At 35.1% G+C, this 25,291-nt stretch overlaps 3 protein-coding genes and 1 long non-coding RNA gene across 4 annotated transcripts; 3 read left to right on the top strand and 1 right to left on the bottom strand.

The window, feature by feature from the left end:
• Positions 1-1,081: 1,081 nt before the first annotated feature.
• On the top strand, positions 1,082-21,673 carry LOC147537690 (uncharacterized). Its single transcript, XM_086642818.1, has 4 exons — positions 1,082-2,381; positions 19,856-20,855; positions 20,940-21,200; positions 21,283-21,673. The coding sequence occupies exons 1-4, from the start codon at positions 1,082-1,084 to the stop codon at positions 21,671-21,673; spliced, it is 2,952 nt and encodes a 983-aa protein (XP_086498944.1).
• LOC147537691 (uncharacterized) lies at positions 10,588-13,988 on the bottom strand. Its single transcript, XM_086644666.1, has 2 exons — positions 13,356-13,988; positions 10,588-11,864 (listed from the first exon to the last, which is right to left on the bottom strand). The coding sequence occupies exons 1-2, from the start codon at positions 13,665-13,667 to the stop codon at positions 10,734-10,736; spliced, it is 1,443 nt and encodes a 480-aa protein (XP_086500792.1). The 5' UTR covers positions 13,668-13,988; the 3' UTR covers positions 10,588-10,733.
• On the top strand, positions 21,671-25,134 carry LOC147537688 (uncharacterized). Its single transcript, XR_015226363.1, has 4 exons — positions 21,671-22,179; positions 23,741-24,028; positions 24,118-24,176; positions 24,932-25,134. It is a non-coding gene; the product is annotated as an uncharacterized LOC147537688 (long non-coding RNA).
• LOC147537689 (uncharacterized) lies at positions 22,502-23,767 on the top strand. The gene is made up of 5 exons (XM_086642817.1): positions 22,502-22,747; positions 22,831-22,914; positions 22,997-23,086; positions 23,452-23,559; positions 23,651-23,767. Exons 1-5 carry the CDS (start codon positions 22,502-22,504, stop codon positions 23,765-23,767), a joined length of 645 nt encoding a protein of 214 aa, XP_086498943.1.
• Positions 25,135-25,291: the final 157 nt, after the last annotated feature.

Below are 25,291 nucleotides of genomic sequence, written 5' to 3'. Positions count from 1 at the left end.
AAAGGTCGTCGGCACATACTCCTTTTATGCCCTAGCTAACTCGTATCTGTATTTCCTTCTCTACTCACGTATCTCTCTTTCCTTCTCTTCTAATCGAATTGAAGGCTTAATGGTTCCTTCATTAAACGCAAGGTATGAAGGCTTAATGGTTCCTCTTTTTCCTTCATTTTTGGAAATTCCCGCGAGTTTCGATTACGAATAGAATTTCTCTTTCAAAGTCTCTACAGGAATCACTCGACCAAACCCCCCACTCTCTCTCCCTAACCTAATTACGAAACTGCGATAGTTGAAGTTGTGATAACAAAAACCTAATTCAACAACTCAGATATTTTATTTGAGGTATTTAATTCTGCTAACTTTCCTCTTTCAGTTGTTTAATTCCTAAATTTATTGTTAAGTTCGCTAAAGATCGCTAGGTTTTAGTGACCAGTTCCCATTCTGAATTTTGAATCTTTAAGTTACTTGTCGAAATTGAGTAAATTTGTTGTCATTATCAACTCCCTTTTCTCCTTCTCCATCAATTTTGAACTCAACCTAAGTTTTTCCACCAAAACTCAAGAAATCAGGAAACTCTTAGTGTATAGATAGAAGCCATTGATTTTACGTTTTTTAGGAGTTTAGAGACCTAATTTGTTAACCTAGGTTGAGAAATCTATTATCAATTGGGGAAATTCCGAGTGTTGGTCTTTTGTCTTTGTCTGGTTATTTCTATTTTTTGTTGAATAGGTAGATATAGTAAATAATGTATTAATACCCTCTTTATGCAGGTACTTTTACTCATTTTGAAGACAATTTCTTTGTGTCTTTGCTTCTTCTAGTCTCAACACTCTATTTAAAGATTTTTCTCTTACAGGTAAAACTTCAGCCTACATTTGCTAATTTAATATAACTTCATGATTCTTAAATCTAATAACTTCATGATTCATCACGATATTCATGTTATTATTAATAACATATATGAAGAACCTTACTTCTTTTACTTGAGTTTGAATAATGACATATTCTATATCCATTAAATTCCCCGTTAAATGTATTTCATACATAAAATTAGTTCATGTCATACTAACATGGGGTTGTATTAATGAAATTAGCTTTCATAGATAAGTCTTGGCTAAACTTTGACAGAAGATCAAAAAAATACGAAGATGGTGTCGTTTCTTTCTTGGATTATGCGTTTAGTCACGGGGTAGTTACTGAAGATAATAAAATAAAATGTCCATGTGTTAAATGCTTAAATACAAAGTATGCCGGTAGAGAAATAGTTGAGGGACATTTGTTTTGGAATGGGATGATGAGAAATTACGTAACTTGGTTTTGTCACGGAGAAGATAGATTTACAACTTGTCCTATGCACACAACAGTCGAGGTTACAAATAAACAAGTCTTAGAAGATGCTGACGATGATGAAGACCTAGAAGGTATGGTGCGAGACATTTGTGGAGTTTATGACATTCGCGGAGATACCAATAGTGCAACCGATGAGGTAGAAAACGACAATTCTTTGGACAACAAGTTTGCTAGATTGTTAGAACAATCTAAGAAACAGTTATACCCTGGTTGTGATAAGATGACTATGTTATCTTATTTTATGAAATTATGGAACTATAAATGCATTGGAGGGTGGAGTGACAAGTCATTCAAGTTATTACTCCAGTTACTGAGAGATGATCTACCTGACGGGTGTACTTTGCCTGAGATTTTTACCCGATGTAAAAAGTTGATTTCAGATTTTGGATTAAACTATGTTAAAACCGAGGCATGTCCGAATGATTGTATGTTGTGTTACAAAGAAAATTCTGGGCTAGAAAAGTGTACGAGCTGTGGCGAGTCTCGCTATAAAGATGAGAACAAAAAGACACCTGCAAAGATTCTTCGTCACTTTCCCTTGAAACCAAGATTACAACGACTGTATATGTCATCAAAGAGTGCAACAGATATGAGATGGCATGATGAAGTTCGCAACAAAGATGGGGTGTTAAGGCATCCAGCAGATTTTGAAGCTTGGAAAGATTTCGATGTTAAGAATCCAACATTTGCTGCGGACTCAAAAAATGTGAGATTGGGTTTGGCAAGTGATAGTTTCAATCCCTTTGGAACAATGAGCGTTTCGCACAACACATGGCCTGTGGTCCTTATTCCTTACAATTTACCGCCGTGGTTGTGCATGAAACAACCTAACATGATCCTATCTTTGCTTATACCCGGACCTCATAGTCCGGGGAATGACATAGACGTGTATTTGAGGCCTTTGATTGATGAACTCAAAGAATTGTGGGAAGACGGGATAGACACTTATGATGCTTCTAAAAATGAAATATTCAGTTTGCGTGCAGGTTTGTTATGGACCATAAGTGATTATCCAGGACTTGCCATGTTATCAGGTTGGAGTACGAAGGGTAAAATGGCTTGCTCAACATGTCGTGAGCAAACATGTCATAGTTATTTGTCTAATTGGCGGAAGACATGTTATATGGGTCATTGACGATTTTTACCTTTGAATCATAGGTTTCGTAAGATGAAAAACAAATTTACTTTGTTCAGTTTTTGTTTTGTTAATTGAATTTGGGTTTGGTTATTTCCTAGGGCACATTACTATTGTTGCTTATGTGCTCGAGAACTTAATGATTTTCTTATATATTTGTCTTGTTTATGCAGATTTTGAAGAAACATGTCTGAACCGCTAAGAAAGAGGGGAAGGGGGCGAACAAGAATGCGTGGTTGAATGGCCTTAAAGAAGGGGAAAAACTTCATATTGAGTTAGATGTAGAAAACAGGCCGATTGGACCTAACCAACCAAAATTGACGCAATACATCAGAATATTGGCAAGGGATGGTACCAGATTCCCAATAACAATACCAGATTGGGGCTTAATTGACAAAGAAAATATAAAGAAATCCATCAGTGACATTAAGGTAATACATTTGGCTTCAATATAGTTTATCTCTTTTATATTTATGAATGTCTTATCTGCTTACTCTACTTATTTGTTTTTCAAGGAATACATTAATATTCTGAATGACTTAAATGATTATTTAAGTAAAGAATTAAACCATAAGTGGAAAGACCACAAATGTGCACGAAGAGAAAATATTATACGGATGTTGAAGACAAAAGTGAATGTGGAAAAATGGATTAAATTCATACTTGATTTATTAGATAAATTAGTTTGAATAGAGATTCAGACACGTTCTTGATTAGTTTGAATTAGATTTAGACGTAATCAAACGAGTATTTGAAAGAGTTTCAATGTGTAGAATCATTAGATTTTGAGTTTTTTGAAAAGGGTTTTCGAAAACGGATTTAATAGATTAATGATTTTGAAAAACAAGTTTCAAAATCATGAGTTTTTGACGATTTTTCATCAAAAACAACAGTTAGGATCGAGTTGGAGAAGAAGAAGCCTAGCTGGAACGACAATTTCTATTTTTCAAAATAGAAACTGCCCAGCCCGGACCAGCTAGGACGGGTCTGGCCTGTTCGAGCATCTCAGACAGCTATTCCCGAGACGCGGGAATAGCATACTGGGATAATCCCAGTCCAAACCAAACTGGGAGTCCGAGACTAGGAAGTCCCGGACATCCCAGACGCGTCTAGGAATCCCAGTACGTCTCGGACTAGGTCCGAGACTTGGATCGAGTGTCCAGACGCGTCTAGGACGCGCCTGGAAGTCCAACACGTCTCGGCCTTGGGCCGAGACATGGATCACGCGTCTGGGTCCAACCCAGCATCTCGGAAAAACGCGTCCTGGACGCGTCGAAGGCTAAGGGACGCGTCTGGCCTAAGACCAGGACGCGTCCAGGCCTGTGGACCCGACACATCTGGACACGTGTCATGGGGCAGTGGTAGGCCATGGTCCGAGACTTGTCATGGGGCAACTCGGGCTAGTCAAAGGGCAAGTTGACCAAGTTTAACTTGGGTCTTTCGAGTATCACTCGGGCCTTAATCCGAGTGGGAGGTCTTGACTTTTAGAGTTTCAAAGTAATTTAGGAGTTTCCATATGTTAGAGTTTCTAAGTAATTTAAGAGTTTCTATATTTCTATATTTCTAAATAATGAGTCCTAGTTGAAGTCTAATTAGGAATCCTAGTTAGAGTCTATTTTGTTTGGTTGTAGCCTATATATATGGCTGAGTTCATAGTAGTTAGGACATGAATATTGAAGTTATTAATAAAGTTTTATATTAGTATTACGTTTATCTTTGGCTGGCCTAGAGAAGGACTTAGGTTCTTATCAGTTGGTATCCAGAGCAGTCGCTCCTATCATTAGCTTTCGCATTACTTTTATCTTCGTTAGAGAACTTCGTTTATGGTACAAACTCGAAATGAAAAAAAGAAAGAATGGAGAAGAAATTAGGTGAACTGGCGGAGAAGATGACTGAGATGACGGTAAATCAATCATTATTGATTGGTCGATTGGTCGAAAATAAAGAGATTGTGTCTCAAAGAGGTGATCGTTTTAAAGGTGAAAGGTTATATTTTACATGGCTTGACGGATTAGATGTGGAAGGATGGATTTTTCAAGCCGAATAATATTTTGAGTTCTATGACACTGCACAAAACCAAAATATTCAATTTGGAATCAGTTACTTGGATGGAAAAGCATTACAATGGTATCGATGGGCTAAAAGAGGTAACTATTTTCGTTCATGGGAAGAGTTTGTGGAAGCGGTTGTAGGTCGCTTTGAGAGAACGTCGTATGAAGATGCAGGGGTTGCACTAGTAAAATTACGACAAACAGGGTCCTCCTTTGAATATCAAGAAGAGTTTCAACGTCTTTCAAACATGATTAATGATTTACCAGACAGTTTTTTAATGAGTTGTTTCATGAGTGGATTGAAAGATTAAACTAGAAACTAAATCCTTTAGTCCAGCAAACTTACATGATGCAATGTCTATAGCTAGATTACAAGACGAAAAAGTCTCCTTGAGACGCCAAAGTTATAGAAATATTACAAGACCAAATCCCCTTATCAATGCAAAACCACTGAACTCAAGACCACCAACAATACCAAACCGGACTAATAACGAAGCACCCGTAATTCGTCGACTCACATCAGTTGAGGCTGAAGAAAGAAGGAAACAACTATTATGTTACAATTGCGATGAGAAGTGGTATCGTGGCCATCGATGTAAGACACAAACTTTATTCCTCATTGAGAAAGAAGAAGATAATGATGACGCAAACAAGACTGAAACCGAGGGAGTTGATGAAGAGGTGAACACACAAGAAGAAGAACATGTGGAGATTTCTATGCATGCATTGGACTGTTCCCCTACACCACAAACCATGAAGGTTCAAGGTGAAATTAAAAGAGCTCAAGTTATCGTTTTAATTGATTTTGGTAGTACAACATAATTTTATTGACGCTTCCATCCCTAAGAAGCTAGGTATTAAAACTATACTTGACAACTCCTTTGAAGTTACGGTAGCAGACTGATCAAGAATTGCTTGTGAAGGCCAATGTGTTAGCCTAGAGTATAAGATTAATCAATATGCTTTCACGAGAAATTTTTATATAGTGAAACTTGGGGGTTGTGATATGGTATTGGGAGTAAGTTGGCTACAAACACTTGGGCCAATAACTTGGGATTTCAAGTACTTAACAATGAAATTCACTATACAAGGTAAACAATTTAGTTTGGAAAGTGTAAGAGGAAGGAAAGTGAAGATCACTAGCAGTCATGCCATGCAATGCCTCCTCAAGCAAGGGTCATTTTGTGTCAAATTTCAGATGAAAACAACGATGAAGAAGCTAATCCCCATATACATACAGAAATTCAATTCTTGATTAGACAATTTGTTGTGGTATTTTCAACACCAACAGGTTTGCCACCCATGAGAAGTCATGATCATCACATTACTTTACATCCCAACAGTTCACCAATTAATGTTCGACCTTACAGATATGCTTTTGGTCAAAAGAATGAGATTGAGGAAATAGTAAAAGAACTACTGCAATCTGGGTTAATTCGCCCGATTACAAGCCCCTTTTCCTCACCTCTAATATTTTAAGAAGGACATTCGTGGACAAAATGTCTCGTAGACATTTCAAGACATTTTGAGACATTTCAAGATATTTTAAGACATTTCGAGACATTTGTTTGTAGACAAAATGTCTTTGTGGACATTTCAAAACATTTGATTCATAGACAAAATGTCTTTGTGGACATTTCAAAACATTTGATTCATAGACAAAATGTCTTTATGGACAATTCAAGACACTTGGTTCAGGGACAAAATGTTTTGGAAACATAACAACATATTTGAATCCATTGACAAAATGTGTAGTGGATATTATTATTGTTACTTTATTATTATTATTATTATTATTTGAGGACATTTGAGGACATTGATGGACATTTGTACTCATGTTTCAAAAATATATTTGTACTCATTTTTCAAAAATATATTTTTTGACTTTTGTAGACATTTGTGGATATTTGAGGACATTGATGGACAATTGGTGATTTATTTATTTATTTAATATTTTCATTATCGTTTAATCATATGAAATTATATATTTGTATCACTATTTCAAAAATATATTTTTCGACTTTCATAGACATCCGTATATTTGTGGACATTGATGGACAATTTGTGGATATTTATTATTTTAATATTATCATTATCGTCTAATCATATGAAATGATATATTTTTACCACTATTTCGAAAATATATTTTTCGACTTTCGTAGACATCTGTAGATATCTATGGACATTGATGAACAATTGGTGGACATTTATTATTTTAATATTATCATTATCGTCTAATTATATGAAATAATTTATTTGTACCACTATTTCGAAAATATATTTTTTGACTTTTGTAGACATTTGTGAGTATCAGAGGACATTGATGGACAATTGGTGGACATTTATTTATTTAATATTATCATTATCGTTTAATCATATGAAATTATATATTTTTACCACTATTTCAAAATTATTTTTTTCGACTTTCGTAGACATCCGTAGATATCTGTGGACATTGATGGACAATTTGTGGACATATATTATTTTAATATTATCATTATCGTCTAATTATATGAAATAATATATTTGTACCACTATTTTGAAAATATATTTTTCGACTTTCGTGGACATCCATAGATATTTGTGGACATTGATGGACAATTGGTAAATATTTATTATTTTATAAATAATATAATATAAAATATAATATAATATAATAATAATAATATAGTAATATAATAAAATAATATTATAATAATATCATCATTACTATAATATAATATGATATAATAATACAATATAGTAATATAATAAAAAGACAATAATAATATAATATAGTAATATAATAATAAGATAATATTATAATAATATAATAATAGTATAATATAGTAATATGATAATAATACCAATATTACTATAATAAAGTATTATAATAATAGTAATTATTTTATAATCTTCCTTACTGAAATGTCCACAAGTGTCTTCCATATTTTGAGAGACATTTTCTCTCCAAAAGCTCTCCAAATTACACTAAAATGTCTCCAAATGTCTACAAAACCAATTTGTCTTGAAATGCCCATAATTTCGTGTTAAAAACGAATAACACAGACATCTCAGGACATTTCAAATGTCCCAAACAAATAATACGGACATTCAGAGACATTTTAAATGTCCTTAACCAATAACACAGACATTCGAGGACATTTAAAATGTCCCCAACCAATAACACACAGACATTCGGGGACATTTTAAATGTCCTCAACCAATAACACAGTCATGTCCCCCCCCAATATCCACTACCCCCCTTCCTTAGTAAACAAAAAGGATGGTACATGGCATATGTGCATTGATTACAGAGCACTAAACCAAATTACAGTAAAAAATAAATTTCTTATACCGGTCATAGACGAATTGCATGGGGCTTTGTATTTTTCGAAAGTAGACTTAAAGTCTGGTTACCATCAAATCAGAATGCAGCGGGAAGATGTACATAAAACTGCGTTTCAGACGCATGATGGTCACTATGAGTTTCTTGTGATGCCCTTCGGGTTGACTAATGCACCATCTACCTTTCAGCATCTCATGAATGATGTTTTCAGAAGTCAGCTACGACAGTTAGTGTTGGTTTTCTTTAATGATATACTTGTTTATAGCTCAGATTGGAATTTAAATCTTGAACATGTTAGAGAGGTATTTCAGATACTAGAAGAACACCAACTCAAGGTCAAATTAAGTAAGTGTTCTTTTGGTACCAAGAGAGTTGAATATTTAGGGCATGTAATCACATCTGAGGGTGTAGAAGTGGATCCAAGCAAGATCTAGAGCATCATAGACTGGCCACTACCTAAATCACTAAAAGCATTACGAGGTTTTTTAGGTCTAACCGGCTATTGTAGAAAATTTGTATCTAATTATGGTAAATTAGCTTTTCCGTTGACTAGACTCCTTAGGAAGGATAGTTTCAAATGGATCATGGAAGCAACTGAAGCCTTCAACAACTTAAAAACAACTATGACAACTATGGCGGTATTAGCATTACCAAATTTTGCAAGGAGTTCATAATTGAAAGTGGTGCAAGTGAAGTTAGAATCGGAGCAGTTCTAATGCAAAACCATGACCCATAGCCTTTACCATTAAGGTGATTGGGCCACGACACATTGGATTATCTATGCCATGGTTCATGCCATAACTAAATGACGACCTTACCTCATAGGAAGAAGGTTTGTGTGAAGGTGGATCAACAAAGTTTGAAGTACTTTTTGGAGGCTAAAGCAGTCACCCCTATGCAACAAAAATGGACTGCTAAGTTATTAGGTTACGATTATACAATTCAGTGCAAACCCGGTAACCAAAACAAAGTAACCGATGCATTATCTCGTAAGTACGAGTCGGGTGAATTAGCAGGAATTATATATGTGAGTTGTGCATGGATGGAGGATCTAAAGCTTGAATTCAAAACAGATCCGTGAATGTTAGATTTTATACAAAAGATGTACAAATCCTCTTTCAGTGAGAAGAATTTCACGATGATAGAGGGATTGGTGTACTTCCGAGGAAATTAATTATTGATAAGTCTGAAACCTAGATGGAAACTATTGTTACTAGCTGAGTTTCATTCATCACCGGCTGCAGGACAAAAAGAACAATTGAAGACTATGAAGAGACTCTCAAAGTTGTTTTACTGGACGGGAATGCATCGAGATGTCAAAGAATATATTGCTAGTTGCGATACGTGCCAGAAGAACAAATATAGCACCCTTTCTCCTGCAGGACTTTTACAACTGTTGCCCATTCCTGCAACTATTTGGACTGATATATCTATGGATTTCATAGAAGGACTACCGAAGTCAAGAGGAAAATCGGTAATTTTGGTAGTGGTAGATCGTCTCACTAAGTACAACCATTTTACATCGTTAAAACACCCGTACACGACATCTACATTTGCTCAAAAATTTCTAGAAACGGTGGTAAAGTTACAACCATATAGGCAAAGTTATATGGTAAGAAGGGTGTCTCAGAAGTTATCTCAAAAGTACTATGGTCCATATAAAGTATTAGAAAAAATCGGTCGAGTAGCGTATCATTTGGAATTGCCAGAAGGAACTAAAATTCATCCAGTTTTTCACGTTTCTGTTTTGAAGAAGTCACTTATCCCCAATACTGCAGTTCATGATGAATTATCAAGCGTTGTAGATGAGGAAGAGACGATATTAACTATGATCGAGAACATCCTTGAGGGCAAGGATGCTGTCAAGGGAGGAGGAATGATAGAGAAAGATATTCTCTATATTTAAAGTTAGGAGTTTCTATATTTTGAAAGATATTCTATAGTTATTTAATATTAGGAGTTTCTATATTTTAGAGTTTCAAAGTAATTTAAGAGTTTCTATATTTTAGAGTTTCAAGTAATTTAGGATTTCTATATTTCTAAATATTGAGTCTTAGTTGAAGTCTAATTAGGAGTCCTAGTTAGAGTCTAATTTGTTTGGTTGTAGCCTACATATATGGCTGAGTTCATAGTAGTTAGGACATGAATATTGAAGTTATTAATAAAGTTTTCTATTAGTATTAGGTTTATCTTTGGCTGGCCTAGAGAAGGACTAGGTTCTTATCACACTCTCAGAGTCTTGACAAGATCTCAGAAAGGTCCCTAATAATGGCGAATCAAACCCAAAGGAATTCACAGATTTCTTAGAAGTGATAGCAGTGTAAGCTCTAGGAATTCTACCAACCTAGGTGGTGCCTTTGGTGGCGGTGGAATGAAGAATGTTGCAGATATCAATGGCTTTGGCAAAAAGAGAAAGGAACTAGTAGTGTTGGAACGAACAAGGAGCGCACGATATTCTTCTAGTGAAGTTGTGGATAATGGCTTACTTCGATTCTACTTGACTCCATTGAGGAACAAAAGGAGTTTATCAGGAAATGGTAGGCCAAGAAATCCGCCATCAATCCCTCGAAGGATTCTTGGATTATACTGATACCCAAAAGGTGAACTTTATTAGGTTTTTGTTTGATCAAGAACTGATCTATCTATCAGCTTTGTTATTTAAACACCCATATCTATATATATCTATTTAATTCTTGTTTCTTGTTCGATAAATGCACTCCATATAGTTTCTGGTTCTGATTAAACTTTCCATAATAATAAGAATATGAAAACGGCTACTTTGTTTCTAGACATTAAAACAGCAAACAACAACAGACCATACATCGGAAACCTAATTAATTATCTACGGCAAGAGGCATGCGACAAGACAAACTTAACGACCGTCCATCAAGTATCGAGTATTTCTTTCTCTAGAATTGCGTACCTTGTCAGAAGCCTGATCATCGTCGCTATCTACATCTGCAGAGGCTAACCTGGTCTGCTTGCTTAAACGACGGGGGACAAATACATTGAAGTAGTAGCTGATTATACTTTCTGTACATTTGCGCGGGAATTGGTTCAAGGCAGGTTTCAAGAAACTTGAATTCTTGGATGAATGATTCTTTTTCACAAGCAAGTCCAAGCTTTTCTGATCTTTAAGTGTCCATGAATTGGCAACTTCTTCTCCCATCTCATCAAATTTCCAATTAAAGAAAGCAATGCCTAGATTATCTCGTAATTGTCGTCTTTTCTCAGATATGTGATGTTTGACGCACTTTATAGACCCAGAAGAGCTGCAGGAGCATGAGTTAGATCTTCCTTTTCCGATATCTTCTCTCACAATTTCTGTACTATTAACTTCCGTTGGCCAAATCTTGGTACCCAACCATCTGGAGTCATTACTTTGATCATCGCTAGACGAATTCTTTCTATCAATGGCTCCAGTCCAAGCTGGAATATCTGCCTGAAAACGAGGGCCAACAGGAATAGCCAACCTCGGAATATAATCACCAATAAAATTTTGTATCCTGAGTGATTTTCGACGCTCATGTTTATTTTGATTTTGTGCACTCACTTGATTTGAACTATATACGAAATCATCCGTGTCGATTGAAGGTGAACAATTATTGCACGGCGAGAAATTGGCTGGATCATCAGTTTGAGAAATAGAAGATGCAGACACATGCTCTGTTCGAAGATTATTGCTTGACTTCCACAAATGGACTGGTTTATGTGAAGCTTGAAGAGCTGTTGTTTGTGAACTCGATGGATTTGAAAAACTGATAGAATCGTCACATTCCAAAGGAAGACTACAACGAAGCCGTTTTCTTGAGAGATTATCATCAGACAACAGTGACTTGGTCGGGCATTTGGTAGAGTCGGTGCAATTGATTAAGCAAGAAACTGAAGAATCAATAGGACTCTGTCCTGATCCTGTCGAACTGTGCCAGTTTGATTTCTTCTCTAAAGATAAGACAGATGTAATTTCCGATTTTTTCTGTAATAGATAGAATTTCCGCTTCGCCTGAGAAAAGAAATAAATGAATGAGAGATAAACGAAAAAAAAAAAAACAAAAAAACAAAAAAACAAGTTTATTCAACTAACGATAAAACACATGAACGTAGGTAGGAGCAAAGAATCCAATACGAATATGAGAAAACATCCAATTATGATGTTAGACAAACGGTCTGAAGTTCTTTATTAGCTTGTCATCTGATTATAATGCAACATTAGATGTGAGATTATGTTGTTCTTTTCCATTTAAAGGATTTCTTAATTTTCAAACCAGTAAGCAATCAACTCCTATTTTACCAACCATCATAATACCATATACAAAGCTTTCGTCATAATTAACAAATGCAACCAGACGCGAAAATATGCTTATTCTCGCAAAAGAAAAATATAGTTTATAACCGTCATAGAGAAATTTGGATAATATCACTGCTTATACGCAATTTATAACTCTATCGAAACTCTGAAACTTAGACAAATATGGACTTAAACGAAGGACCATATACATATATTGAAACAAGTATGGTTGGTGAATCTAGCCCGTTACAAGTGAAGAAAAACAAGTGGAGTTCGAAGTGATTAGGGTGGGATTGAGTTGCTTTACTGAAAATAGTTTACTTATTCCATTAAATTACAATACAAAGTTAGGTAGGGAAAAAAAAAAGTGTTTTTTTCTTAAGAACATCCTCCCCAAAGCAGATTTTATGAAGCTGCTCAATAGATCTCTCCCAGAAGCTACTTTATTTAGAAGCTATTACTAAAAAAAGCAAAGTTCGAAACGCTTCAAAAGAATCTCACAACAATATCAAACTAAGTCTAAATGATTAGGTCAAAATAGTGCACAATTTTGGGTAGCGACAAAAGAAATCATAAACCAATGCACATAAACAATCAAGAGAACAAAATCTCTAAACGTGTGCATAGCCTACAAACTGTATGTCCCTCAACGAGGAATGAAGAGTGGAATAGGAGCCGCCCCGCCTCATCAGTGAAATAATGTTTCATGAAAACTCCAATAAGGGGTACCCACATAGAGTACTCCACCTTTCAACTTCCATCCATTACAAACCTAGGGTTTTCCTGAAGTTTGCCCTTAGGGCAGATGTTAGGTATTGAATTCTTTCTACTTTCAAAAAGCAACTGTTCAACTTTGTTGGTTGTGCCGATTCCAATGTTTGTTAGTTAAAAAGAAAAAAAAAAATATATGTGTTGACATGATATGCCCCTATGGACATCGGATACGAAGACCCATTATAAATCTATTTATCAATTACTGGAAAATAGAACAATGCTTTGTCCGGTAGAAAAGAAAAATGTGAGGGAACAAGAAAAACATGCAGACTCGGGATTGAAAGCTTATGTAGCCTGCCGTGATTTGTGCTTTACATGATTCTGATTCATTGACCGCAAATTATGGCAAGCCACATAAGATTTCTACCCTGAGTCTGCCTAGTTTTTCTTGTTCTCTAGCATTACTAGATAGAAAATGGTTTTAGAATTTACCCATGGCAACTCAGTACTTGCAAGAACCTTCCTTGCTGCTAGAACCCGTCTCTTTCGAACTGTTTCCGGTGATCTTTTCAGATTGCAAGGATCAACAGCAACAGTTCTTACCCACATTAACATATCTGAACAGAATTCAGACTTGGGGTTATCTGATTTTGAATCAGAGTTGTGTCTGTTGTTAAAAGTTTCATTTCTGAGTTCATCTGCTTTAACTAATGAACTAATCCTACTACTTCTTGAACTTGACATTCTTCCCTTCAAGATTTGGGGGGTTTTTAATTTCTTCAATCTGAAACAGAAATGTCCCATCACTATCTCTCTTTACATTTTGATAAAAAATGTTAAACCCAAAACTTATGAGGATCGATTAATAACAACTAATGAGGATTGGGGAAATTTACATTCGAAGTGGTCCAAATTTGGAAGATTAGGGTTTCTATTTCAACGGATTGGCGCCTTTTTCTTTTATGATACTGTAATTTTTCAGAAAATTACAAAATAATTCGAATTAGAGAAAGAGAAAGAGAAAAGAGAAAAGATGAAGGATAAAAGAGTCAGATTCAATTTGGGTAAGGCATGGTAAAATAGCTTGAGCACTCAAGGTATGAAAACCCTAGGTTTATCAAACACGGTTGAAATCTAATCCCAAATAGAAAATAATAAATCAGGTCAGTGGGTTATGAGATAAATTTGATTGTCCATTGTTTGTTGAGAGTTTGATAAAGATGACACCCAAGTACCCAACTGCTGATATAAAATCTTCTTCATGTAAATCGACTCAAAATAGAAAAGTTTTAGTGCCAACAATTAACATAGTTTGGTTGATATAAAATCTTCTTTATGTAAATCGACTTCAGGGTCTTAGTGTCAACAATTAACATTGTTTCAATATACCAAAATCGATTACAATCTTCCTATAATATTTTTCTCAAATTTAGTTCGCACTATCAACACCAATGCCCACGTATTTTCTCTTATGTAAATCTTTTTCATGTAAATCAACTCAAAAATAGAAGGGTGTTAGTGTCAACAATTAACATTGTTCCGATATACCAAAATCCATTACAATCACCCTATAATATTTTTCTCAAAATCGGTTGGCACTACAAAACTAATGCCCCGCGTACTTTCTCTTTAACGATTTCTCAAATGCACCCCATGTTTATCTCTATACAGTTTCTCTCCATACAAAAATTCTCAAAATTTCTCCAAAGATCCCCTAAAATTTATACACTTTCTCGTCCTTTTCTATACGTTCAAAGTTTTTTTGAATTGCAGCTTTATCACTATCTCTATATATATCGTAAGGCGTTAGTAGGAAGATGTATTTTTTAGAATATATCTTCTTCTTCAATAGCTAGGATTGCACTTCCCAAACTTATTAATTTATCTCCAAGTGTTGAGATTATATTTCCCAAAATTATCTTCGAATTTACACAAATATAATTCCCTCCTAATTTTTACATAAATTCTGCCGAAACTCAATTCTCTAACTTCTCTTTTCATGTAAGGTGGGGCATGGCTTATACCCTCGTCTGTTTAATAAATGAGAAGGTTTTAGGTCGCTCTTTGGGGCACCAAAAATAGTCTGCGGGCAATAAATAATTAGGTTTATCAAGATTGGCTGGGGAAACTTTATTTTTAGTCCAAAGACAAACTTCACTGTATTTTACCCCTTAATCTTCTTCCGCACCTCACCTCCACCACCACAACTTCCGACCACCGTCACTTCTACCTCTGAACATCACCACCACTACAACCTCTTTTCTTTGTCTAATTTCTCTTTAAAATCTTTCTTTCTTCTTCTTCTCCTCTCTTCAACTCTCTCTCTTCCTCTTTTCTCCTTCGATTTTTCTTCCTATCATTCTCTTTCACTTCCCCTCCCTGTCTTTCTCTTTCTAAAACACCCCAGCATATCAGATCTATTGGAGAAGAAGGTAAAGATTTGAGTTGAAGAAGCTATCCTCTAGCAGATTTGAAATTTATTTGGATGTTTTGGAAAGAGAGAAAGAGAGGGAGACTGAGAGAGTAAGAGAGGAAAAGAAGAAAAGAGAGATAAAGAGAAAAAAACAGTTCTAGTGGTGGTGCTCGGTGGTTGGAAAGTGATTGTGGTGGTCAGAAAGTGATGGTGGTTGTGGAGGCGAGGATGAAGATAAGGGAGTAAAATGCAACGGAATTTATTTTTGGACTAAAAGTAAGGATGTCCCTAAGTCAATCTTGATTGACCAAATATTTATTCTCCGAGTAGAGACTAAGAACCTTTCGTGATTGATAAACGGATTCAGGGGTAGAAAGTGAACACCGCTCTTCAAGCACGAAGGGTTCATATATAGAAACCTTCTGTCAAACACAAAGGGTTTCCGGGGGGGATCCTCTTTCTCGGGTCCCTCCAAGTGAAGGGAAAACCAAGGAACACCAACAACTCTAAAGAGATGGAGAAAGGAAGGAAAAAAAAAGACAGAGAGAGGAAGGTGGTGGTGGAGAGAGAGAAGAGAACAATGCGATTTTGTTTTCTTATGTTGGTCGCTTGCAGACGGTTGGTCAATGATCTTATGTCGGCTACTATAAAATGGAGAAGAAAAAAGGAAGTGGAGGATAGAGAGAAAGAAAAGGCATTTTCTTAATACAATAATAACACAAATTTTAGGTCCAACACCACAAAAGAAGAAGTGAAAAACAATTTGGAGAAAGGATTAGTGTCGAAAACGGTAACTTGGTCACAAATTGGAGGTTGAAGCGAAATTAATTCAAAATTAATTTGAATAGAGTTTTTTTTTCTCTGAAAAATCGACTATGATCTACGTTAGTCGTTACAAGGCATTGATACATCATGAAGAAACCATGTCCATGTAAATATGTTCTAATGTTATTGTACCAATAGATTTTCTTGTGAAGAAATAAATAAATAATCAAATTAAAAATAGATATTTTGCTACCAAGTAAGTATTAAGATTTACCTTTCCCAATGAGAAAATCCCTTTCTCATAAAACCTTAATCTGTGAAACTCACCAAAAACAAAACAATGACTTCAACTTTGGTTTGAGTGAAAGATAAGACAATAGAAACAAGACTTTTCAACAAAAGAAAGAATCATGTGTTAAGTTCAAGAACTCTCAACAAAAAAAAAAGTTCAAGAAGAATAATTTTAGAGAATTAATTTTAACAAGAAATAGATTTAAGAATGAACAAAGCTTACAAGTTACAAATACCTCCACAAGAAGGATGAGCATCCCTTAACATTAACAACGCATGGAAAACAACCCTAATTTTTCTCTCTCTTTTTTGTATATAAAATATTATTGGTTGTCTATATTTATAGGGACAAGTTTCCAAGATTTCTAAAATTTATGAGATCTAAAAAAAGTTAGAATCCCTAATTTTACTCCAATAAGAAAATCCTCAAAGATTGCATTTCAATTTTTCTCATTGGAGGGTTCTAGAGGCGCCTTATATAAGTGTTGAAGACGCCTCCTTCACTCAAAGTTACTCCAAATTTTAGGGTTTTGGTATAGGAAGAACATTTTTTAGCAAAGGCAGTGCATTAGATAGGGAGAGCACTCTTTTTAGAATAGGGAGGAATAAACATTTTTTTAAAAATATCTCAAATTCATACTTTGGTCCCTCCCATCAAACTATTTTGGACCAAAAGAGAGAGAGAAGAGAGTATCCTCATGTTCGACTAATAACCATCGAGAGAGAAAAGAGAATTTTGTTCGACCTAAAACCTTCGATCAAATCAAAGGAGAGAAGAGAGATAAACATCCTGAAAAAGAGAAAAACCCTAAATCTGTTTGATTCTATCAAAAAGAGAGATATAGAGATAGAAACCTAAGCCCTAGATGACTAACACAACAATCATCCCCATAGAGAGTTTGTAATTCTTGTTATTGTTTGATTTCTCCATAGATTTTTAAGGTTTTAACACTAATTAAATTAATTTTTGAAGATTTCAAGTATCAATATTGCAATGAAGAATACAAACAAGGATGTAACTCGAATCTAAGACTATAATGATGGTAAATTTTACAAATTTTTTAATACTAATGGTGATGTTGATAGTAGTGACGATATTAGGGTTTTGGTTGTATATGTGAGAGAAACTACAAGTGAATAAAATATTAGATTTATTATTAATTTTTATCAAAATCCTTCTATTTTGGCACTATTTAATAAATGATCCTTATAAAGTCCTCCTTAAACTAATTTGGTAAAGGGAGAGCAAATACATAAATTGCCCTTTCTAAAACACTGTCTTTACTAAATAATGCTCTTCCTGTACCAAAAGTCAAATTTTACCTTGGGAGGCGACTTTAGGCGCCTTTAAAACTACCCATATTGAGATGTTTTAGGCGATAGAGTTCTTTACAAAGTAGCCGTTTTCCTTAATTGAAAAACAATTTCCATCTTGCCAATGGGACACATATCCTCTGTTAATGCACATGGCTATAGTAAGTTCTAGGTATGTGTTGATGGGACGCATACCTAGCCGGACAATGCTCATGACTAAAACTACGTGCATCTTAACTATTTCATGCCAGTTTAATCAAACGCTTGCTATAATAAGTTCCACTATTTCCTCGATAACTTTTCCGATTCTTTCTCTTTTACTTCCATCAAAATATTATCTCAATCTTTTTAAAATCTATATACTTCGTTAGAGAAATATAACCTCAACACTTAGAGATAATAAGTTTGAAAAGTGCCATCCTAGCTATTGAAAAAGAAGATCTATTATTAAAAAATACCTCCTTCGCAAGTGCAATCCGATCTATATTAGTCGTTACAAGACATTGATATATCCAATGGCGTGACTGAGACTTTGGAGGTCCGTTGCGAAATTTTGATCGGAGCGCCAGACAAATATATTTTTTTGAAACACGTAATATATAAAAAAAAAAAATTATAGAATAGTTTGACCATTATATCTCTAACAACATCTTACAAATAGATATTATGCAAGCATTTATGCATGAATGTAGTACTTGCATAACCGATTTTACTTAAAAAAAATTGAAATGCAATAATGTATCAAAATTATAATTCTCTGCTAGACTCCTACAATGGGCAGTCACGATTATATAATTCATATTCAACCATAAGAATTTTGAAGAGTGTTCATAAAACAAAATAAATATGCGATTCAAAGAGATAAAAAAAAGTTTTTACATTAATACATATAAAGAAATATATATATTTCGTAGTGAAAATTTAGAAACCTATAAATTATCGAGAAAAGTAAGTGTGACTTAATAAGTGGCTAAACCCCAAATTTCCTTCAATAGTTAACCCAGATCGTTGCAAGGATATCCCATGATTTCTGTAAGAGAAATGCCCATATATCGTGGGCCCTGGCTCAAATAGCTTAGAGTGCCCAAAGAGGTTCTATTGAAAATGTAATAGAAAGTATATGTAGGTAACGGGATTCGAACCAAAGACGTCTGCTGCGCCAAACCAGCACCGTGTCAACTTGTTAGCTACTACAACTTGTAATATGAACACGCTCACACCTATTTGATGTTTACCTTACTCTTAAGGTGAGGGATGCCCTGCGCCTCCGCACCTGCTACACTCCCTCACCCACGTCCGTGCATGAGAGATTATTCAAATTGCATACAATGGTGAGGGGAAGGAAAAAAGATATGTCCCCAAACATCGAAATCGGAATTTGAATGGTTTAAAGAGATCTTAGTGCCTTAGACGACCTAGAAGGAGGATTACTTATCTCACCTGTAGCAAGGCAAGGTAGCCCAAGATTATTTTGAGAAGAATGAATGTCGAAGAAAGAAAGGCCTGAATTAGAAATGAAGGAAAATGAAAATGCTTCTGGTTATTTTACAAGAGAAAATTTTGTTGTTAATCAAATGATATCTAATAGATAAATTTAGAAAATGAAAGAATTATTGAAAAAATTCTTCGTCGGTTACCACATAAATTTGATTATGTAGCGGTGGTAATTGAAGAATCAAAAGACACCTCTTCACTTTCTTTTACAAGATTTACAAGGAATTTTAAAAGCACATGAATTTGGAATTAACCAAAGAAACCCTACCCTCCTGATCAAGCTCTCAAATCCCAATTAAATTACAAACATGGGAGACAGCAGTTCTTATCGTGGTCTTGGCAAAAATATTCGACGAAGGGGATTTCGTGGGAGAGGAATAGGTAATTCTTACTCAAATAAAATTGATGCTAGAGAAGTTACTGAGAATCAGTATTTTAATAGAGGTAGAAGTCACTACAAAAATGCGATCTATTGCCGACGGCGGTTGCCGACGGAATACCCAAAAGCCGTCGAGGATAAGAGTATCACCCACGGCTTACCTATATAGTGGTCGCCAGTAGTGCACTCCACCGACGTTTTTTGATTGATGAACTCAAAGAATTGTGGAAGAAGAAGTGATAGACACTTACGATACTTCTAAAAATGAAATATTCAGTTTGCGTGCGGGTTTGTTATGGACCATAAGTGATTATCCAGGACTTGCCATGTTATCAGGTTGGAGTACGAAGGGTAAAATGACTTGCTCAACATGTCGTGAGCAAACATGTCATAGTTATTTGTCTAATTGGCGGAAGACATGTTATATGGGTCATAGACGATTTTTACCTTTGAATCATAGGTTTCGTAAGATGAAAAACAAATTTGATGGAACTACTGAACGAAGACCACATCCAAACCCTCTAATTGGAAATGATATCTTACAAAAGTTAAGAGAGTTTCCACATGTATTTGGTAAAAAATTTGAGGAGAATTTGAGAGGTGATGTTGGTTGTAGAAAAAGAAGAAGAATTACCAAAGAGACTAATGTTATGCCGGATAACTGGAAGAAACTCAGTATATTCTACGAATTGCCTTACTGGGAACATAATATGCTAAAACACAATTTAGATGTTATGCATATTGAGAAGAACATATGTGATAATATTCTTGGTACTCTTATGGATATTGAGGGGAAAACAAAAGATAATATGAAGGCAAGATTAGACCTCGTGAAAATGGGAACCAGATTTGAGCTCCACCCTAAAGAAAAGGCGAATGGTAAACTTTATACTCCAGCTGCATGTTATACTATGGACAAGTCACGTAAAGAATTGTTTTGCAACGTGTTGAAGAACCTCAAGATTCCAGATGGTTACTCTTCGAATTTTGCTCGGCGTGTTAATATCAAAGATCAAAAGATATATGGTTTGAAGAGTCATGATTCACATGTCATCATGCAACAATTATTACCTTTGGCAATTCGAAAGACTTTACCGAAGGAAGTTTGCTCTACACTAATAGAGTTTAGCATATTCTTTCGTGACTTGTGCTCAAAAGTAGGTCGTGTTGAAGATTATGAACGACTAGAGGATAAAATCCCACTTATCTTGTGCAAGTTGGAGAAGATATTTCCGCCTAGCTTTTTTGACATAATGATTCACTTGTCAATTCATTTACCCATGGAGGAACTGATGGGTGGTCCCGTCCAATTTCGATGGATGTATCCCATTGAAAGGTATAGAATTTGTATTTTTTTCAAAATATTATGTTTATAGTTCTTGTCTACTCGTTTAATGACAGTTTATTCTTGTGTTACTAGATTTTTGTGTACTCTAAAGAAATACGTCCGTAATAGAGCTCAACCAGAGGGTTGCATTGCCGAGGCATATATTGCCGACGAGTGTGTCTCATTTGTGACAATATATATGGAAAATGTTGAGTCACGCTCAAATAGACCAGTCCGTTATACAGACAACACCCAGATAGGAAGTGGTGTCTCATTGACACTTGATGCAGCTGAGTTTAATCGGGTGCATTATTATATCTTGTCAAATGCTAAGGATACACAAGAATTTATCGAGTAAGTATGCTTTTAAGTAATTCTTTCCTCTATGATAACGTCTAAGGTGATGAAGATGATAAAACCCTTATTCCATTTGCAGCAATCACAAACAATTTTTAGCGATAAATCACAAAAAATTGAGTGCCCTTGCAATTCACAAAAAACACTCGGAAGAATTTGCTCAGTGGCTTAAGGATCATCTCAAAAAACTGAAGGGAGCTAAACAGTCATATCCTGAAAAACTGGACATCCTTGTCGCAGGTCCACTTCCACGTGTCGTACGATTCAAGGGTTATACAATTAATGGGTACAATTTCAAAACTGTTGCAAAAGAGATAGGAAGTACGACGCAGAATAGTGGTGTGGCACTTGATGCGAGTCAGACTTATTTCGCAAGTGCAAAAGATTCAAATCCAGTTGATGCGGTTTTGATGCATTATGGGCGTGTCAATGACATACTTGAAATTACATCAATAAAAACAAAGGTTTAAAGGTTGATCAATATGGTTTTACACTTGTTAACTTCTCTCATCTGTCGCGAACCCAAAATGAAGATCCTTATGTGTTGGCATCTCAAGTCAGCCAAGTTTTTTATGTTCAAGATCCGATTGAACTTGAATGGCATGTTGTGGTGAAGAATAGACCAAGAGATACTTACGAAATGAATGAAAATTCAGGTGATGACCCACCACTTGATAGTGAGTTGATTTCAGATTATACCAATGTTTGTGATAATGAGGATGAAGAAGACGTTGCGATGATGGACGACGAAGACAATGCAGCTCAAGAAGGTGATGAAGACGAGCCCGAGGAAGAGTGTGAGGAGGAAGAGTCTGATGAGGAAGAGTATGAGGAGGAAGAGTTTGATGAGAAAGAGGACGAGGAACCCAGTGAGGATGAGGAAGACGGTGAAGAGGATGATTAGGAAGACGACAACTCTTTTGTTTAGTTTTTACCTTTCGAATAACAAATGTATTAGTTCTGAATGGTTTTAAGAGTTTTCTTTCCGTTTATCATTTGTGGATTTTGGGATAGAGTTGCTTCCTTTTTTATGGTAATGCTATTAAGCTTACTTATACATTAAATATAATTTGATTCATCTTTTATTTGGGGCTTCAATTTAATCTGTGTAGAATATAAATTTTGTTCCTTGATATATTTTATAAGTAGAGTTCATGCTTGCTTTGTTCAGTTTTTGTTTTGTTAATTGAAATTTGGTTTGGTTATTTCCTAGGGCACATTACCGATGTTGATTATGTGCTCGAGAACTTAATGATTTTCTTATATGTTTGTCTTGTTTATGCAGATTTTGAAGAAACATGTCTGAACCGCCAAGAAAGAGGGGAAGGGGGGCGAACAAGAATGCGTGGTTGAATGACCTTAAAGAAGGGGAAAAACTTCATATTGCGTTAGATGAAGAAAATAGGCCGGTTGGACCTAACCAACCAAAATTGGCGCAATACATCGGAATATTGGCAAGGGATGGTACCAGATTCCCAATAACAAGACCAAATTGGAGCTTAATTGACGAAGAAAATAAAAAGAAATCCATTAGTAACATTAAGGTAATACATAGGGCATCAATATAGGTTATCTCTTTTCTATTTATGTTGTTTTATCTGCTTACTCTACTTATTTGTTTTTCAAGGAATACATTGATGTTCCGGATGACTTAGATGATTACTTAAGTAAAGAATTAAACAGTAAGTGGGAAAATGATGATGATGTTAAGGTAAAGATTTCTTTTCGTCATATTACATTTTGTTCAAAGCTTTATTATGTATTTGCAACTAAGTTTTTTTTAAAAAAAATAGAAGCTAGCAGCACGAAATGCAAGAAATAGGGCTGCTTTGAAGCTTTGTCACACTCTTGGGTCTAGATCTCTCGCACAAGTCTCTCATGAGGTACAACTCGCACAAGTTTCTTGAAATACTATGTGATTAACTCTTTCTAATGTTATTAACTCCTGAACTATTGTGTGTGTGTGTGTCGGGAAATAATATGTGCTTGTCGTTCTTTTCTTTGGATTTTCTTTCGAGTCTGCCCATAGACTTTGTTTTTATCATATTTCTGTTATTGTTTATCATAGTTAACTCCTTAGCTATTGTAGTGCTTGTGTTGAATTTTACAGTTAACTTCTTTGGGTCGGGAAATCACCTAACAGATTTTCTTTCGAGTCTGCCCATGGACTTTGTTTTTATGATATTTCTGTTATTGTTTATCATAGTTAACTCCTTAATTATTGTGGTGCTTATGTTGAATTTTACAGTTCCGACATCAAAATAACAGAGACCCTACTCGAGCGGATCTATTTCAAAAATGTTATACAAGTAAAGACAAAGGAGTAGTAGTAAACCTCATTGCTGCTGAACTACTAGTAATAGTTTTACATCTCATAATGTTTTATTATTCATAATGATTATGTAGATAAAATTATAGACACTGATCAAGTTTATTCTATTTTACAGAAAAAGATAGAGAACAAGAGGGATAATGCAATGCAGAGTACTGATGGAGAAGTAGACGACTTGCCAGGTCCTAACGACATCTTTGCGCAGGTCATGGGACGAGAACGAGGTGGTTGAATTCGGCTCATGCCACATGTGAAGCCAAAAGACCTATTTCCTCGAAAATCTTCTGTAACTAATAAGAAAATAGATCAAGAGATTTCGAACATGAAGCAAGAGAATGTGGAGTTACGAGAGGAACTTTCTTCTTTGAAAGCACAAATGAAAGAACTTATGAATATGATGCGATCACAGGGTGCTGGTTCTTCATCACATGGTGCTGGTTCTTCATCACAGGGTGCTGGTTCTTCGTCACATGGAGTTGGTTCTTCATCACAGGTATATCTAACTTATTTTTCTCAAATAAGTATTGAAATGTCGTCGACTTAACATATTTTGATGATTTATTTGTATTTGAATTTTAACAGGGGCAGTAGGTTGTTAGCAGGGAATACATCGTCGACCTTCACAAGCGCCTTCATGGATGGTATGCTATTACTTAATCTTCACATTTTCTTAACTATGTCTTAATGTTTCTTTCGTATATCATTTCTTGAACTCCAATGCTCTTTGTAAGTAGTAAAATTCTATAAGCAATTGATCATGAATATGTCATTTGAGTTTTGTGCTACAAAATGTGATAGATATGAATCAGCTATCTTCTTTCCTTTCCAGAACCAATTACTCCTGGTCTAGCAAGACTTATAATAAATACGACAATTGAGTTAAGAAGCCTAGATCTCAAGAGACTGCGCCTTAGAAAAAGCATGGACGAGAGTCCGACGAAGTCTCTTAATTGTTGAATTTTACTTCCTTCATCTGTGTTTATTTTGAAAGTGCTACAAGTATTGTAGATATGTAAATCAGTATACAAGTTTCATTGTCTTCTGAATTCGAGTGAGATGCAATCGGCAGCCTCTGTTGTTTGCAAATGAAGAACTTCATTGCGAACCTTGACCTCTTCAGTTTTAAAATGATATAAGCGTACACTTAGCATCATCCGATGATATACAACCAACTTATATACACTTTTTGGGTCGATAAATCCCAAAAAGACGGAACTTGAAGTTGTTTCTCTTAAATGGTGTATTCTAGATTTCTGTACTTAAAACTCTTATTGTTTCTCTATTTGGATTTGTCAAATAGCTACAGTTACTTTCTATATTATTCTATTGACTTTGAATCAAGTTCAATGTTAAGTCATTCGATACTAAGATATGTGTTGTTTCTTTTTCATTGTAGGGATTGAAATCGATGACGAAAAGTATGAATTTTGAAGAAAGGAGTTTTGTTATATATATGAATGCTTTATGAATGATTTTGATGTTGGTTATATCTAGTTTATAAATAGTTGAACTTCATAAATTTACCTTTAGGTTGACGGTTTTATGTAGTTTACGAATAGTTGAACTTTATAAATTTACTTTAGGTTATTTTGTTATGAATTTGTTTCGAATTTATGTTTTTCAGGTAATTGTTCATTATGTTGCTGCAGTTTATGGATCACATACTGCAGCAATCCCTGCAGCAATGGGTGACAAAATTCGATTTTTAAAAACAGTTAAGAAAATTATTGCCGACGGTATAACTTCCGTCGGCAAA

This window comes from Eschscholzia californica, unplaced genomic scaffold (assembly GCF_041429995.1).
Source record: "Eschscholzia californica isolate CP2 unplaced genomic scaffold, dmEscCali1.0.p SCAF_5, whole genome shotgun sequence".
Classification (NCBI taxonomy): Eukaryota; Viridiplantae; Streptophyta; class Magnoliopsida; order Ranunculales; family Papaveraceae; genus Eschscholzia; species Eschscholzia californica.
The sequence above is the reverse complement of the archived record's forward strand: the minus strand, read 5'-3'. Positions and strand labels throughout refer to the sequence as shown.